At 51.1% G+C, this 16,918-nt stretch overlaps 2 protein-coding genes and 1 non-coding gene across 4 annotated transcripts; 1 reads left to right on the top strand and 2 right to left on the bottom strand.

The window, feature by feature from the left end:
• The first annotated feature begins 31 nt into the window (after nucleotides 1–31).
• TRNAE-UUC lies at nucleotides 32–105 on the top strand. The gene has a single exon. It is a non-coding gene; the product is annotated as a tRNA-Glu (tRNA).
• Nucleotides 106–445: 340 nt separating this feature from the next.
• LOC120646742 (coatomer subunit gamma-1-like) lies at nucleotides 446–12,990 on the bottom strand. Of its 2 annotated transcripts, none has more exons than XM_039923193.1 (18): nucleotides 12,713–12,990; nucleotides 11,888–11,985; nucleotides 11,708–11,758; nucleotides 11,454–11,567; nucleotides 11,170–11,370; nucleotides 10,998–11,099; nucleotides 5,856–5,963; nucleotides 5,521–5,751; nucleotides 5,187–5,437; nucleotides 4,934–5,105; nucleotides 4,185–4,340; nucleotides 4,040–4,090; nucleotides 3,719–3,859; nucleotides 3,443–3,637; nucleotides 3,243–3,374; nucleotides 2,983–3,156; nucleotides 2,413–2,652; nucleotides 446–942 (listed from the first exon to the last, which is right to left on the bottom strand). In XM_039923193.1, the coding sequence occupies exons 1-18, from the start codon at nucleotides 12,795–12,797 to the stop codon at nucleotides 748–750; spliced, it is 2,697 nt and encodes an 898-aa protein (XP_039779127.1). In that variant the 5' UTR covers nucleotides 12,798–12,990; the 3' UTR covers nucleotides 446–747. The 2 variants fall into 2 exon arrangements, with proteins under 2 accessions (XP_039779127.1, XP_039779126.1); XM_039923192.1 differs by lacking the exon at nucleotides 446–942 and adding an exon at nucleotides 1,262–1,280 and having other exon boundaries at nucleotides 2,333–2,652; nucleotides 12,713–12,968.
• Nucleotides 12,991–14,200: 1,210 nt separating this feature from the next.
• LOC120648207 (proline-rich receptor-like protein kinase PERK5) lies at nucleotides 14,201–16,742 on the bottom strand. The gene is made up of 8 exons (XM_039924943.1): nucleotides 16,223–16,742; nucleotides 15,661–16,149; nucleotides 15,488–15,574; nucleotides 15,306–15,376; nucleotides 15,137–15,213; nucleotides 14,893–15,037; nucleotides 14,597–14,764; nucleotides 14,201–14,504 (listed from the first exon to the last, which is right to left on the bottom strand). The coding sequence occupies exons 1-8, from the start codon at nucleotides 16,740–16,742 to the stop codon at nucleotides 14,259–14,261; spliced, it is 1,803 nt and encodes a 600-aa protein (XP_039780877.1). The 3' UTR covers nucleotides 14,201–14,258.
• Nucleotides 16,743–16,918: the final 176 nt, after the last annotated feature.

Genomic DNA, 16,918 nt, shown 5'->3' with positions numbered 1-16,918 from the left:
AGTATTATAGACTCTTAAAAGGTAGCACACATCCATTGTCGTCCAGTCCGGTTAGGATACCTGGCTTTCACCCAGGCGACCCGGGTTCAAATCCCGGCAACGGAATTTTTTTTTGAATTATCCGTATGCGCGAAGTTGGATACCTTCTCTTTTCTTGGGGGGGTTCTTTTTTGGAGCCAGAGCACGGTACTTGTCGAGGACACATTTATTTTCGGTCGAAATTTTATTGGTTTTGCCTACCATTAGCAACAATTTGGCTTCGGTCAGTCCAAGAAAATCCCAGGCACGTAATTCACAACGGCCTCCGGCCAAAATTCAAAACGGCCCTCCAACAGGCCCAGTTAAAGCAAGCCACCATTCACAGCATAAGTCAAAATCCACTAAAAAAAAAGTCAAAAGAGCACACAAGCATAAGTTAAAAACTCAGAATAGCCCACACATTACAGAGTTCCAGTCCACCAGCAGTTCAGCACGCATCAAAAGCAAACGACGACAGAAGTGTACATTTCTGTTCCCAATGTTCCATGAAATCAGTACTTCAATCAACAGGGTGGCAAACTACCATCTGAAGTTATTTGTACAGCAAAAAGTGAAACGATTACAGAGTATGCTATCTGAGAATATTCACGAAGCGACGAGGAGTCTGTAAGCACCGAAATATTACCACTATTTCTAGCACAAACGAGTGTAGGTGAAAGCTATCTACCAGTTTTACATTGTTTTGGCAGAAGATGCGAGTCTTGTGATCTATCCCCTGGCAACAATCTCGTGAATCTTGTCACTGATTTCAGGGTCATCTGATCTGACAGTCAGCTTCATTGCAACTTCGTTAGGCCCACTGAGCCCAAATGATAACCTGACTAGAACCTTCACATCTCCGATAAACACGCCAGAAAGCAGGCAGGAGTGCGATCTTGCATTTCTTGGTACAACCTCGGTGCCCTGAAAATAAAGATTTACTGGAACAGTTAGCAACCTTTCATTACCCATTTCAAGAGAACCAAGCTCTGGACATGTGCTGTCCACACTGGACTGTAATGGCATTGTAGTCATCTAGTATCACTAAGCCAAGTTAAGTGTCCTGATATTCCAAATAAATGCACACAGATCAAATGGTATAACCCACGAACATCGACCAGCCAACTATCAGGCTATCGCATATTAACCATCCCAACCCCCACAAAAAACATAAGAATATCCAGGTCCAACATAAGTGTTGATGAATAAGGTGCAATTTGACATGCAGCTTGCTTCTAGATTCTTGTGTTGAGCTTTATTAGGGCATCTCCAACAGTTCCTCATCTCTCTTTCCCATCTTTGATTTTTTTGGAAAAAAGAAAAAAACACTCTCCAATAGTTCCCTATTTTGATTTCCCATCTCCTAACTGGTAAATTGGGTTGGCTTGTGCGTAAATATGCGCGCTACTCCGTAGCTCCCGATCGCGACTCCCCGCGAGCGCTTTCTTCGTCGCGCGTTTTCTTCCCGCGGAGAGGTCTCGTTCGTGCAGCAAATTGGCCGGCCTTGTGCCCGATCTGCAGCCTCGAGAGCATCTCTCGGACATCCGCGTGCGCCGGCGGCGACGGGCCGGAGGACTCGGACAGCATGCTGGTCCTCACGAGCAGCACGCAGTACCGGAGGTTAAGGTCCAGCTTCCCAGAGAGCGCGTCGATGGCAAGGGCACTCTGCGTCCGCAGCTTCCCGTCCGGTGGCAGCCTCCGGCACCGGCCGGCGAGGTCGGCCGCCTCGGCGAGCGTCCCAGCTGAGGAACTTTGCGCCGTCCTTGCACACCCGGAAGCCCAGGTCGAGGCAGCTCACGTTCGCGTTGTAGTTGTAGGGCGGCCCGCCTTAGCCGCAGAGCTGGGTGTTGAACTCGTAGGCGCCGTCGTTGAGGGTCTTGAGGCAGCCGCTGTAGTCGAGGTCACCGTCGTCGGGCCTGGGCGCGACGAGCTTCTGGGGCAGGCAGCCTAGCTAGGGGCCCGGTGCCATGGACCCAGAAGTTCTTGGCGCCGTTGTAGTACAGAGTCTGGATGGATACAATTAATCGAAGCTGGTTCGTCGTCATAGTTCAGACAAGAACGAATTGAGCTACTTGGCCGATGATCGAGCTGGAGACCAGGGAGAGGGGCGACCGTGAGACGGCGGCGTCGAAGAATCACGGGAGGAAGGAAAGTTTGGTTTGGAATTTATGGGCCACAATTTTTCATATTTAGCAAGTTAAAATAGGGTACTATTGGAGATGATCTCCTTTTTATCTCCCCAAACCTATTTGGGGAGTTGCCAAACAACAAAATTTAGGAAGAATAAATGGGGAACTCTTGGAGATGCTCTTAGTGATGCTCAAGAAGGATGTAATGATGCACATGGAAGTTGATAATTCCTTTTCTCAGATAAGTAGAGACTTGAAAGCTGACCTCACACGGTTGCATCCCAAGGATGTTAATGACAGCACTGACAGCCTCAGCCAAGCTCTCTCTAACTCCAAGACCATACTCATCGACACGCTCACTCTCTGGGTCCATATTTTCCCAGGCATTCCTGAAGTTGGAGACAGGGACCCTCAGCATATAATCAGCGGCAACAACTTCAAACTCCTCTAACTGGTATTCATCCTCCACACCATCCTCATCAGCTTCCCCTGTAGATGTGTCAACCTGACAAAGTGGGAAGGTATTTAGCATTTTATAGTTATAGAACAATACAGACAGTGGCTTAACATATATTAAAACCCATATCTCAGATCTCATCTAAAGTTAAAAGGCCTTATAGAATTAAAGGAGGTAAAACTAAAATGTTACTGATTGCTGAGAGGGTTTTCAGATGAGCTAGTTCATACAGATTGGATAGGAAATCCCAGATGACATGATTAATGTTGGATACAAATTTCATATGATACAGAAATCATTGGAAAACAGAGATAATATGATTAATGTTGGATGTTGGGAGAAGATTATATACATGAAACATTCAAACATTACATTTACCTCTTTAACAGTAAATTTCAGCAAATTTAAAAATTTCCCAATAGCAGGTACACGCTCTGGCTTTTCAAAAGCAACAAAAATTTGCCCAGTAGAATTATAAGGCAATCTTGCCAGGGGCTTTGAACAAATTTCTGAAAACTCCTCAGCATCTGAGGCATCAACACAAACAGTGACCTGAAAGAAGCAAAGACATTTACTGAGTGTTCAGTTTGAGTTAAAATTTACAACTTGACAAAAATACTTGAAATGTAGCTGCTTACATCTTCTAACAGCTGTTCTTCTATAGTGTTTGTACAATTGTACTGCAATACAACATAGCTGTCATAAATGTGCTTAACCACATTAACAGCATACTCAGTTTCTGCCTCTGTCAGCTCCACCGGTTCAGAGGACTGAAGAAATTGAGAAAATCAGCATATGTGCTTGCCAAAATTCAAAATACACTGTAAAGTAGGCAAACCTTGAACAGCCTTCCAAACCCAGTGAACTCAGGAATGGATGAAAGCATCTTCTGATAAGCATCAACAGCCGCAACAGGTGCAGGGGCAGCAGCAGCAGCAGGTGCCTTCTTTCCAGGTGCCTTCTTCTCTTGAAGTGGTAGCGACCTAACTTCTCTCGACACCAATGAAATGTCAAAAGGCTCCTCCGAAGGTTCCTGTCAATTTCTTGAAGACATAAGCAAAAGGTATGCGTTCAGTTGAAACATGCAGAATTTTAATGTTCGCCCAAAACATACATAGGTTCTTAGGCTTGCTTCTAAGTTGGCAAGTGGCACATCCAATGATCCAAATAGGAAGCCCTTCGCATCCTTCTCATTGTTACCAATGGAAACTTCACCACCAAGAGTTTGGAGAAAGAGTGTAGCCCGATCACGAACCTACAACAACAAAGACCAATGGCACTTTTACAACACATAGGAATTCTGGGTTTTTTTATGCTGTAGAGTCCATTTATCAGGTACTCTGCTGAGTAAGACTACCACATGAACCATTCTTCAAAGTTTGGCATGCGCTCAAAAGTCAAAAGTATATTGAAACAAGTCGATTCCCAGAATTACCTCATCTTCAGTATCAAACAGGCATCGTCGCAAGAGAACAAAGATCCGAGGCTGAAACATAAATACAGAAATCCTAAATCAGCTAGAAATACACAGGAATTACAATGGTATAAAAATACAGTAAATAATCTAAGATGTCACATACCTTGAGCGTATCCACTAGGGCACCAAACTTTGCTAGCGTGCTGACAGCACTAGCACGAACAGTGGCATTTTCCAATATCACACGGTTGTAGATGTAGCGAATGTACCTGCTTGGATCTGATGTCCTTGGCCCTTCATTTCCCAGAAAATGCAATATCTACATGGAAAAAAAATCCCCAAACATTTCATCTTACCTCTCACTATCACAGCGAATGTACACGATATTACGCACTTGAACTTGCTACATGCTCCGCATCCATATTGTCATATTGCTAACATACTTATAATAGAATATTACTCCCACCAAACAATAGAGAAACTAGTTTTTCAAAAAGTCAACCAAAATGAGGACAACAGATTCCTTAACAAAATTGACTCCAACAAAAACTGTCTTATCCAGTGCTGTTGTTGCACAGTAAACAGACGAGTTCCCCAACAATATGAATTAGAAAACCACCCAAAGTCATTTGGCGCAAAAACATCTTATGCTCATCTAGCCATCCGCTTTTAGATACATAATACCGTGCTGCGCATTTTTATTGTTCTACTAGTTATCAGTATGTCATGATAAGTTTTTCTATGTGCAATATTTTGTAATCAGATCTAGAGATACTTCCAACTATGAAGTGTTCTCTAAGCATAAGCATTTAAAGAATATCGAATAACCACAGCACATGGAGATTGCTTATGATAGCTCGAAGCTAATGAATAATTCTTTATCAACAGAAATAACATAACAATTGTAGTTACCTGACTAGAAAGATATGTGAATTCGCAGTCTTCAATGAATTCACAGAGATGTAGCAGTCCAATTTCTTTGGCATCTGGTATCTCACTTATCAGAGTAATTATGGAATCCACTATGGCCTTTTTATACTCGAAGCCCCCTTCTTCTCTCAAACTGTTGCTCAAAAAGTTCAACCTAGAAGACAAAGAAATAGTCAAGGCAGAAGAATTTTAAAAAGAAAAAATTGTATCAACACTCTTCCAATTGGCCACATACATTGAGCGATATTTGAGCGGGAACTTCAGGCACAGAGACCGGATAGCTTCGACAACAACTATCTTGAATTCGTCTGCTATGTCAGACATGAAATTGGTAATCTGTTTCATGAGGCGATCTACACTTGATTCATTGCCAGTTTTAAGAAGAGTAGTGATTGCCAGGGTTGCTATACTCCTGTTCGTGTCTGACATCAAACTCTCTAAGTCCACGTTGCAGTTTGTCACCGCCAGAGGGCGTGTCATGGCAACCTGCAACATAATGAGCAAATCAAGAAATGGATAGCGCGGAAATATCTTTGAACAGCTAAGCTTGAGGAACATATATGGATAACCTTATTGAGAGTCCGGACAGCAGCAAATCGAAGCACAGGCTTGGATGAACTCAAAAATAATTGCAACACTGTAATTGCCGGTGCCAATTCACGACTTGTAACATCCATCTCAGTTATCTTCCGTGCAGCTTCTAAAATCACCATTTCTGATTTATGTCTGAGGGATGATTCCAGAAAATCAAAAAATGGACGGTCGCCAGTTTGTGTGTTCATGCTTGACTCACGCATAACCTGCAAATTGCCTTTGGATTTCAGTAATTTACGTATTCTGCATGGTTTTCAATAATGCAAGATATACAGTCAAAAATAATGCAAGATATAGGTTATTGGGCTACCTGACTTGTGTAACGAATCAGGAGACATTGTGCAAGAGGAGAACGTACGGATCCCCTTGTCAAACTAGAAACTAGCTTGCTAACAGCCAAACGATCATTCTGTCTGATCTGCAAGTTGGAGAGGAATGAACTGAATATTAAGTGCCTCGACCTAGGAGAAATTACATCATAATACAATATTTCCACAATGCAAGCACCCTACTAAAACCTACCATTTACCCAAAAAATGGAAACACCAAATAATTTACCACATGCAGTAAAATGGAACCAAACACACAAAAAGCCCGAAATAGGGTATGAGTAAAAGTCAAGTAAACTGGATCACCTGAAAGAATATTGGCTACCATCTAAGGGAAATATCAGTGTGAACTAAAGCCATATTACCAAGATTAATAAAACAGCCACGGGCACAGCCCCCAAAGTCCAAAAGAAATTTTCCCAAAAAGCTGAGCATCAGAACACTGATATTGCTAACAGCAGCAAGAAGCATACAGGTTAGTAGCCTGCAATGCCTGACCCACTCCACTAAAGCAACCACAACCTATTTCTGATAGGTATACTACAAAGTATATGACACGCAGTGATCATGTCCACCATCACCAAATCCATTAGTATAATGCATCAGGGATGTCGTGGACTTTTTGGCGGTACCCACAGCCGGGTGGCGGAACGCACCCGCCTAATCCCAGAGGGAAAGTACTCGGGAAAGTGCTGAGCGATTAGGCCAATCTAGCTTGGGGCAAGAACACAAGAACACTCGGGTTTTTGAGTGGTTCGGGCCGCCGGAGCGTAATACCGTCCACTGTGAGGTGTATTGCTCTTGGTGGGAACGAGTCTATCCTCTGCCCCGGGGGGCCTTGAATCGCCCTTTCTCTAGCGAGCGTCTCCCTTTTATAGACCAAGGGGACGCGTACACAGGCATTCAGACCCTGACAGGTGGGTCTGACGTGGATGTATAGTATATTGCGCAGAAAGTTTTAATGGAGCTACAGCGGTTGAGAATCTCTTCTTGGGTACGCTTCATCGCCCTGTCGACTATCTTGACCGAAGGGAGTCTTTATTTGTCCCATCAGCTAGGCGCCCGTTGGGGCAATGTAGCATGTGGCGTAGTCTGTCGAGGCTACCATGTAGGCGTCATAATAGGCGAAGCCGAGCCGTCATGCCCAACTGGCATAGTAGACTGACATACGCGGCGTGGGCGGCGCCAGCGACTGCATTGTGCGCCTTGGTAACACGCGACCAATAGTGTAACCTGGCAAAAACCGCCTCGGGCTCTGCTGTGGCAGTGCGCACTTCCGCCTACCGCTTTGAATGCGGTAGGTAGGCGTGGCTTCCAGTGGAAGTGTCGCGGCTCCGCGCGCGTGCCCGCACCTGTGGACACGTGGCGGCTCCGGACCAGCCCAGGCGGGGTGTCGGATAGTATATGGGGATCCGGGACCCGGCGGGGGTCCGGTACTCCCTAGGAGGTCCGGGGCCCCCAGCTGTTTTGGCTGAGGGCTACCTTCTCCGGGACACGCGGCGCCACCAGACCTTCCCCAAGCGGGGAGCGGGTCCGGGCCGTTTGTCGGGAGAGTAGGGCTCCGGACCACAGGGGTCCGACTGCTCGGCCGTCAGTGCGTAGTTAAGGATAACTATGAGACTCTTGCCTAGACACAGCAAGAGGGGTATCCCAGTCCTGGGGTACCGACAGTGGCCCCCAGGCCCACCTCGGGAGAGGTACGAACCCACAGGTGGGGCCACCATCATGACGCGTTCTAGCGCAACTTGGCTGTGTTGGCGTGCTCATGTCGCGAGCGGGTGCTCCGGACCCCCTAAAGGCCGGAGCACATGTTGCCAGGTTCGGGTACTAGAGCGCTCTCCGCAGGGCGGCGAAGGTGCAGGCTTAGGGTACGGAACCAACCTAAGCAGCTGCACGGACCTCGAACTGCCCAGGGAGCGTGCACCACTTCCCTGTACCTGGCCCCAGGCGACCGTGGCGAGCGGTCTCCGCCGGAGCGGGCCACCGGAGTGGACTTGAGCCGACCGTGGCGAGCGGTCTCCGCCGGAGCGGGCCACCGGAGTGGACTTGAGCCGACCGTGGCGAGCGGTCTCCGCCGGAGCGGGCCACCGGAGTGGACTTTGAGCCGACCGTGGCGAGCGGTCTCCGCCGGAGCGGGCCACCGGAGTGGACTTTGAGTCGACCGTGGCGAGCGGTCTCCGCCGGAGCGGGCCACCGGAGTGGACTTTAAGTCGACCGTGGCGAGCGGTCTCCGCCGGAGCGGGCCACCGGAGTTGACTTTGAGTGTTGCTGATGATCCCATGAATTACACCACCAGACCTTGCAGCAAGGTGTAGGAAACCAGGCCTTATACTAGAAAGGAGCCCGGGACCTCTAGGGACAGCAGTCTCGGATACTAGGGGACTCGTAACAGGACAGTGAAGTACGTAGGCTTAGGGTATATTACCAAGCTAAGCTACGCGGGGCTTCTCTACCCCAGGATACGGGCACCACTTCTCCTGAGCAGGTCCCTAGGGGTCCGAAGTGCCTTCCAGCTAGAAGGGGTGTCCCCACCTGACCACAAACCAGCAACTCAACTTGGATCGTTAGTAACTAAAGAAAAGACTCTATTTGGGAGGACACAGTAAAACCAAAACGGATAAGAGTAATCACTGTAAAGTTTAGATAAGACTAAAAAAGCAATTCTCCTTTATTAGTTTATTGTGGTTATCGTGGTGTACATCAGAGGTCGGGATTACGAGGCCGGACCTCTACCGCTCTGGACCACTTACTGGCGTTGTCTGTTTGTGCGATGAAGCCAGAGGTCGGGTTTACAAGGGCGGACCTTTACCGCTCCGGACCACACGTAGGCACCATGTTATTACAAGGATGTACTCTCTTAGTCCTATCTAGGGGTAACCTTCGGCCGCCTTCCGTAAGGCATGCGCATTCCCTGCCGGAGTGGAATTGCCACCTTTGAGTTCTCCACAGTCGTCGGAGGCGAAGGCATCCTGGACGTGCCTGAACTGCCTCATCCAGTATCACCTCGGGAGCTCGGGGGGCCTTCCCTGCCTAAGAACTGTCATATGCCTAGATAGCATGGAGACGAATTCTTTGGCTTTGAATGGGAGTGGCCCAGCCGCCGCCGTCTGCCGCCGGAAGCCAGCCTGATGATCGCTCATCACGAGCTGGGTGCTCATTTGGATGAGCACGGAGCGTGGAGAAGGGCGGTCGTTCGCCGGCTCGACCTTGGTGCTGGCATTAGGCCCCCGCGCCTGGTGGCGGGATCCTGTCTGCAACAGCACCGAGAGAGACTCGGTCCTGGCGAGGAAGGAGACGGCGGTAGACTTCCCCCGGGCCACAGCGGTCGGCTCCAGGCTTCATATTGAGAGAAAGCCTTGAGCCGACGCCATGTCGCCGCAAGGGAGTCCTGGTGGTTGCTTGAGAGAAAACCTTGAGCCAACGCAGAGGTGTTGTAGGGTGACGTACAGCGGGCGTCTCCGCTGCGCGCCACCGCGCCGGCTCTGAGGTGTCGCAGTGGCGATGTACAGCAGGCGCCGCTGCCGTGCGCCGCCGCACCGAGGGCACCGCTGCCTCGCCTCGGCGCTGTGGCATGCGGCATAGGTGCCGCCATGCCTCCCTCCATCTTCTCGTCGCCGTTGCAGAGGATGAGCTCAGCCTCAGAAGCCTGGAGATCTAGCCAACGCTTGCAACTACCCACGGACGGCGCCAAATGTCGTGGGCTTTTTGGCGGTACCCACAGCCGGGTGGCGGAACGCACCCGCCTAATCCCAGAGGGAAAGTACTCGGGAAAGTGCTGAGCGATTAGGCCAATCTAGCTTGGGGGCAAGAACACAAGAACACTCGGGTTTTTGAGTGGTTCGGGCTGCCGGAGCGTAATACCCTACGTCCACTGTGAGGTGTATTGCTCTTGGTGTGAACGAGTCTATCCTCTGCCCCGGGGGGCCTTGAATCGCCCTTTCTCTAGCGAGCGTCTCCCTTTTATAGACCAAGGGGACGCGTACACAGGCATTCAGACCCTGACAGGTGGGTCTGACGTGAATGTATAGTATATTGCGCAGAAAGATTTAATGGAGCTACAGCGGTTGAGAATCTCTTCTTGGATACGCTTCATCGCCCTGTCGACTATCTTGACCGAAGGGAGTCTTTATTTGTCCCATCAGCTAGGCGCCCGTTGGGGCAATGTAGCATGCGGCGTAGTCTGTCGAGGCTACCATGTAAGCGTCATAATAGACGAAGCCGAGCCGTCATGCCCAACTGGCATAATAGACTGACATACGCGGCGTGGGCGGCGCCAGCGACTGCATTGTGCGCCTTGGTAACACGCGACCAATCGTGCAACCTGGCAAAAGCCGCCTCGGGCTCTGCTGTGGCATTGCGCACTTCCGCCTACCGCTTTGAATGCGGTAGGTAGGCGTGGCTTCCAGTGGAAGCCACGCGGCTCCGCGCGCGTGCCCGCACCTGTGGACACGTGGCGGCTCCGGACCAGCCCAGGCGGGGTGTCGGATAGTATATGAGGATCCGAGACCCGGCGGGGGTCCGGTACTCCCTAGGAGGTCCGGGGCCCCCAGCTGTTTTGGCTGAGGGCTACCTTCTCCGGGACACGCGGCGCCACCGGACCTTCCCCAAGCGGGGAGCGGGTCCGGGCCGTTTGCCGGGAGAGTAGGGCTTCGGACCACAGGGGTCCGGCTGCTCGGCCGTCAGTGCGTAGTTAAGGATAACTACGAGACTCTTGCATAGACACAGCAAGAGGGGGTATCCCAGTCCTGGGGTACCGACAAGGGAGAAGGCCTCAATTGGAATAAAAGAAAAATGCCTTCTTATAGGACGTTAACTAACAAGTGGAGGATACAAAACTATAATTTTTTGTTGCATCTTTAACATTAGCTTGCCCCCCCCCCCCCCCTCCCTCTCCCTCCCCTGTATGATACACAGAGAAAATTATTTGGTCACAAACTCAATCGGCAGTTCCATCTGACATCATTCGAAAACCAGAGAGGTATACCATGATGTAATTCACCCTTCACTTGGATAAAAAAAGGATAAATTCCACTAACAGCCCTTTAATGCAGAATAAGCATCTTGTATTCTCTTTCTTTGCACTTGCTTCTAAATTTAACTGGACCAACAAAATAAGATTATACCTGGTGTAGAAGAGCAAGACCATGAAACTGGACAAGGGGAGCTCTTGATTGAACAGCTTCCTGGACTTCGTTGCTCCATCTTTTCACAATTTCTGGGTTTGCCTGTAAAAAAAGATGATATTACGTAACCTTAAACAAGAGATGAATAAATGCAGTGGAATTATAGCAGTACCTGAGAAAGGAGGATGCCACTAACAAGAGCAGCACTAGCAACCACTGGATTTTTGTCAACAATAGCTTGCTTCAAATATCTCTCAATTTGAGTTAGTAGGGTGCCATCAATTATTCTACAAAGAACTCTAATAGCATTGGCACGGTACATATCCGTCTTGCTGTTCATATCTTTCATCAATGAGCTTGTGACTATGATGACCTGTTACAAACATGAAGCTCAAACACCTTAGAATCAGAAAGGTGTGAAATAAGTTTGTATCCATCTGAGAAACATCATCTAACCTCATCTGATGATGGAGAAAGCTCTTTGATCATTAAATACACCAGCCTCCTAAGACCAGCATCACTAGACTGGAACAACTTTGTTACTGCAAAGAAGACTTCGGTGGCCTCAACCTGTAATAGAAGTGCACAGTTCAATTTGTTGCATAGTTCAATATGTCTTCTCCCCATTCAAACAGTTTGGCTTCTTTAAATGAACAAACACGCGCGCACGAACTACACAACTCATACTGTGTAGCTGGTGTGTACCATACCTTTGTGAATGTCTCTCCTTGATTAAGCAAATACAACAGCTTGGTGATAACCTGTAACAAAATTCAAAATAAGACAGGAAGCAAAAAACAAAGTCACGAGGATAAGAGGGTCAAAATATATATCTCATCTACGCTGATATAAAGAGAGTCAAAATGGGAGAAAGTGCAAGCAATTCTTACTTGTGAGCACCGTCTGACATCAAGTTGTGGATCATGGAAAGCCCTCGCCTCCTGCAGAACAGCCCCCTTCTCAATCCCAAAGAATGGTGAATACTCGACTGCAAAACCCATGCGCACAGTTCACAAAGATGAAACAAGTTGAAAGCATTTTGTAACAATCATAAATAGAGAAGAATAAAATTGCTCTTAGGACCTGGGGGGGGGGGCTCAAACCCATCTGATATTACTAAATAAAAATTTTACCATTATAAGGTGCCATTGCATTGCATAGTATTCTCCTAATTAAAAAAGGAAGCAAATGGTTGATTTATCAAGCACTGGGGCTTTCTGGTTAGGAACCTTACTATACTGGTGCCACGGAATTCACAATGAGGCAACTAGATTAAGGATCTAAACGAAAATATTGCACGTGAAGCTCCAATGCTGAAAAAAAATGGTTCCGGTGAATGGGTTAGAGCATCTCCCTCTCGCAAGTGGGATTCGGAAACAGCGACGCGAAGCAGAACGGCCCGCCCGATCAGATGCACCAAGGTGGCGCGATACCGCGAAGGGAGGCACTCCAGATCCAGGTAACTCCGAGCCCTCCCGACCCCAATTCCCAGCCAAATCCCGCGAACGATCTCCCCTCCCCGACCAGCAAAGCGTCGTCACAATCCGCACCCCTGACGATGCAACGACGGATTGCGCAGGGAGACACGACGCGAGATCGCGCCAGATCCGGCACGCTAGCGCGGCCAGCGGCTCGCGGATCGTGCCCGGGCGAAGGCAGCGGGAGGCACGGCGGTAGGGTTTATGTGGAGGAGGGAGGGAGGAGAGGTGGATTACCTTCTTCGTCGTCGTCGTCCTTCTTCATGTACGGCTGCGCCATCTCCGGTCCGGCCAGGTCGCCGCCGACGAGGGAGCGAGGCATGTGGTGCTGGCGGGTGGCGGCGGTGCTGTTCCTGTTCGCTCGGGCGGGGAAGGACGATGAGCCCAGATCGTTTTGCCCAGGACAGGAGGAGGAGGGTGACCCCGCGGTGCGTGCGCCGGTGCGGTGGGGGTCAACGATCCGGCGACACGGGACGCGACGCGACGCTGGACACGGAATCTGGTTGGTGGTTGCGCGCCCTTTTTGCACTTGGAACCTTGGGTGGGTGCATCGAGTGGGAGACTGAGGTGAGAGTGGGAGACTGGTGGTGGGGATGTGTTGTCAGATGATAGGCCTGATTTCAGTTTTTCTTTTCATTTTTATCCTCTATGAAAATGGTATGGTTCAGCAATTTTCCTCATCACACCATCTCAAGCTGCGTTTGGCAGAGCACCCAAAGCTGATCTCTGCTGAATCGAGCAGAAGCTCAAGCAAACAGTTTTTTTAGAGAGAAATGATTCTCTGCTAATTCTGTGAGTTGAACTAAGAGATTGGGAGTTGAAAAGAGTAGCTTTTCCTGATTCTATGAAGTAATTCTCCATTCATGATTTTAAGAGTCTATGCCAGAGAATCAAAGAGAATCACTTTCAGCCACATAATCACTTCTGTTCGGCTGGCACCAACCAGCAGTGTTTTTCTCACTCTGTTTGGGTGACACCAGTCAACAATATTTTTCTCTCGCACTAAATTAATATCAGCCCCCAGTCACCAGCCAGCCAGCAGTACTTTTCTCTTACAACAAATCAGCACCAGCCACCAGCCACAGCCAGCCAAACAGAAAATCAACTCCCATAGAAAATCAGAATCAGATGGAGCTCTACCAAACAGACCGTTAGTCCAAATACTTAGGTTCGAAGAATATTCGGGATGCATTAGTACACTAAACCAAAATCATATGACCATTCAACCTTAACCATTTTCATCCATATATCATTCAATACATACAACCAAACACTACCTTAAAAAAAACTAGGTCCAGTCTTACTGTCACGAGCCCTAGTTTTTTTCTTCTTCATCCGCGGGGCAACTTCACCACCACCGATCTGATATATACTGCCTCTTCAATGCCAGAACACATTGCACGAATGCTCAATTCTGACTCCGTAAGTCAAGACTCAAGCAAGAGCAAGGGCGCTCTGTCTTTGATTCGAGATGCTCAGTTCTAAAATTGTACGTGAGGTGGAACGTGTGGATTCGATCACGAAGGTGCCAAAAGACCCAAAGTGTCTTCCAAGTTCGAAACCTCTCGAGCCTGCGTTGTGTCCTCATCATTCATCAAGTACGTCTTCACGTCCAAGAAGTATGACCATCGTAGAATCATCACACAGATTCGTATATTATGTACACGCTGTCATGAACATGGGGGTACATCTCATACTACCCAACAATCGACTTGCCGATTACTTTTGGTACAAGCTAGGATCTCGAGGAGCTCGCTCTCGCGCGCTGCCGCGCTCGAGACGATCAGTGATGCTGCTGCCGACGGTGCGCCGCCGCCGCCGCCTCCCCGGACTCGCTCGTGGCGCTGTACTCGTTGCTGTAGTCGCCGCTCTCGAAGGCCACCTTCCTGAACCTGCTGATGTCCGAGGTGTAGTTGCCGCCGCCGGCGGCGTCGTACTCCGAGCTGGAGCTGAACATCATGCTCTGCCCCGGCTTCACCCCCTCGTTCAGGTCGTCCAGCAACGCGTCGCCCTCCAGGGCACGAACAATCTGGACAGACGGCGACATGGAGTACAAGATGTGAGAGGAAACAAGAAATCATTTGCGTGCTCTGTCTACAAAAAGTCGAGGTCCCAGCTCACCTGTTTCATCTTGGGGCGGCGCTTGGCGGAGTGGCGGACGGCGGCGGCGGCGGAGGCGCACATGCGCTCGAGCTCCAGCCGGTCGACCCTGTTCTCCAGCCGCGGGTCCAGCAGCTCGTCGAAGTTGCCTCCTCCCTCGGACAAGGCGCGCGCCAGGAGGGGCCTCGCCTGCATGCGCATCATATCGATCGCCATCGCGAACGTAACGTGTGAGATCGAGCGTGCATCAAACGCTTGCAGCCAGGAATGGCGGCGGCGGCGAGGCAGTCTGGAGACCGGCTTAGCTAGCTTATTACCCAATCAACAAGGCTGTCCTCCATGTAGTTGCTGGGGTCAACCGGACGCTTGCCGGTGATGAGCTCCAGGAGCATGACGCCGAAGGAGAACACGTCCGACTTGTCCGTGAGCTTGCCGCTCGACGCGTACTCCGGGGCCAGGTACCTGCACGCGCGCGCGCGAGCAGATCACGGTCAGGGATCCCGTGCGCTTTGCTGCAACCTTCGTGTCACCGAACTCGCTGCATTACTACTCCCTGCTCACCCGAAAGTTCCCATGACGCGCGTGGAGACGTGCGTGTTGGTGTCCGTGGTCAGCTTGGCAAGCCCGAAATCCGCGACCTGGGGTGGGTGACCACGCAATGCGAACGAGCTCTTACGATTTCGATATATCCGCTAGGTCTTTTTCCTTGTTCTTTCAGTAGAGCGCTTACCTTAGCCTCGAAATTGTCGTCCAGGAGGATGTTGGCAGCCTTGATGTCTCGGTGGATGATCCTGGGGTGGCCTTAATTTGTGTGAAAATCGTCAGAGATGAACATAGACAAACCATACCGCATAAAATCGTCAAAGATCAGAAAAAGACCCAGGAGCAATCTTTATTTGGAGCAGTGCTTACAGTCTTCGTGCAGGTAAGCCAGGCCCTTGGCGGAGCCGAGCGCGATGGCGAGCCTCGTCGGCCAGTTCATCACCGGCACGCCCTTCCCTGCACCCAGCGCGCAAGCATCACGACGACCAATCACAATCAGGGGAGGAAGGACTCGCAGGAGCAGTGTGTCAGGGGTGCCTGACCGTGGAGGTGGTGCTCGAGGGTTTTGTTGGGCACGAACTCGTAGACGAGCAGGCGCTGGGAGGACCCGGCGATGCAGTAGCCGACGAGGGACACGAGGTGGCGGTGGTGGACGCGGCTGATGATCTCCACCTCCGCCTGGAACTCGCGCTCGCCCTGCCCGCTCCCGGCCTTGAGCTGCTTCACCGCCACCTCCTTGCCGCTGCCCGGGAGCACGCCCCTGTACACGTACCCGAACCCGCCCTGCCCCAGCACGTTCGCCGACGCGAACCCGCCCGTCGCCGCCGCCAGCTCGTCGTACGAGAAGGAGCTCTTGGAGAACCCCAGCGGCGGCATGCCCGGGGACGACGCCGACGGCATCTGCCCCGCCGCGTGCGAGCCGCTCGTGTCCCCGCTCCCCGGCGAGTACGGCGCGTGCCACCCCCCGCCGTGGTCCATCATCGCGGCGCTGTTCTTCCACTTGGGCATGCTGTTCGCGTAGAACACGTTCCCTGCACGCACACGCGCCATGTTAGCCAACCTAACCCTCGCCGTCGGCGTGCCGGCGTGCGCCCAGAGCTGTACCGTGCTCGTCGGTGTAGTAGGGCATGTTCATGTGCGGGGGCTTCTTCCTCCTCCTCCCCCTCCTGGCGCAGCACACGCACGCGGCGATGCACATCAGCAGGCCGAAGGCCAGGACCCCGATCACCACGCCGGCCACGATGGCGGCCACCGGCGGGGACCCGTTGCCGCTGCTCCCGTTCTTGCTGTGGCCACTCTGCTTGTCGGAGTCGGCGCCGCCGCGCTTGGCAGCGGGCGGGGACGGGGAGCCCCTTGACGGCGCTGCCGGCGAGCCTCTGTCCGCTGGCGCCGGGGGTGACAACGCGCTGCTATTCTGCGGCGTCGCCGTTGGAGGCGACAGCGACGCCGCGGGTTGCGACGGTGAGGGCGGCGAGGGCGGCGGCGAGCCCGAGCCGGAGGAGTTGGACGGCGGCGAGCTGGATGGTGGCGGCGACGACGTGTCGTCGCTTGGTGGTGACGGTGACCCCGAGGAATCGTCCGAGCCTGCCGACGTGCCGAGCATGTTGTGTAGCGGCGACGCCATGATTATTAATGTTTAACGAGGATGGAGTTCTCTCCCGGCCGGCGAGGGTGATCACCCCACCCTCGAGAGGGTGGGCCGGGATTGGATTGCAATGGCGCACCTCCTCGCCGCCGCCGCCGTCGTGATGAACCCCTGCGAAGCAAATGCTGTCAGAGAGCAGAAGATCAAAGACGCGA

Source organism: Panicum virgatum, chromosome 9K, assembly GCF_016808335.1.
Source record: "Panicum virgatum strain AP13 chromosome 9K, P.virgatum_v5, whole genome shotgun sequence".
Classification (NCBI taxonomy): Eukaryota; Viridiplantae; Streptophyta; class Magnoliopsida; order Poales; family Poaceae; genus Panicum; species Panicum virgatum.
Note: the sequence above shows the minus strand (reverse complement) of the source record. Positions and strands in the feature narration are given on the sequence as shown.

What these genes read in the sequence shown, in the direction of transcription:
- LOC120646742 (XM_039923193.1), bottom strand. Translation starts at nt 12,797, where the DNA reads ATGCCTCGCTCCCTCGTCGGCGGCGACCTGGCCGGACCGGAGATGGCG. An exon ending in TCACATATCTTTCTAGTCAG is followed by an intron (nt 4,341 to 4,933) that starts GTAACTACAATT and finishes TTTTCCATGTAG; the next exon opens with ATATTGCATTTTCTGGGAAA. An exon ending in CCCTAGTGGATACGCTCAAG is followed by an intron (nt 4,091 to 4,184) that starts GTATGTGACATC and finishes TTTATGTTTCAG; the next exon opens with CCTCGGATCTTTGTTCTCTT.
- LOC120648207 (XM_039924943.1), bottom strand. Translation starts at nt 16,742, where the DNA reads ATGGCGTCGCCGCTACACAACATGCTCGGCACGTCGGCAGGCTCGGAC. An exon ending in CTACTACACCGACGAGCACG is followed by an intron (nt 16,150 to 16,222) that starts GTACAGCTCTGG and finishes GTGTGCGTGCAG; the next exon opens with GGAACGTGTTCTACGCGAAC. An exon ending in CGCGTCATGGGAACTTTCGG is followed by an intron (nt 15,038 to 15,136) that starts GTGAGCAGGGAG and finishes GCGCGCGTGCAG; the next exon opens with GTACCTGGCCCCGGAGTACG.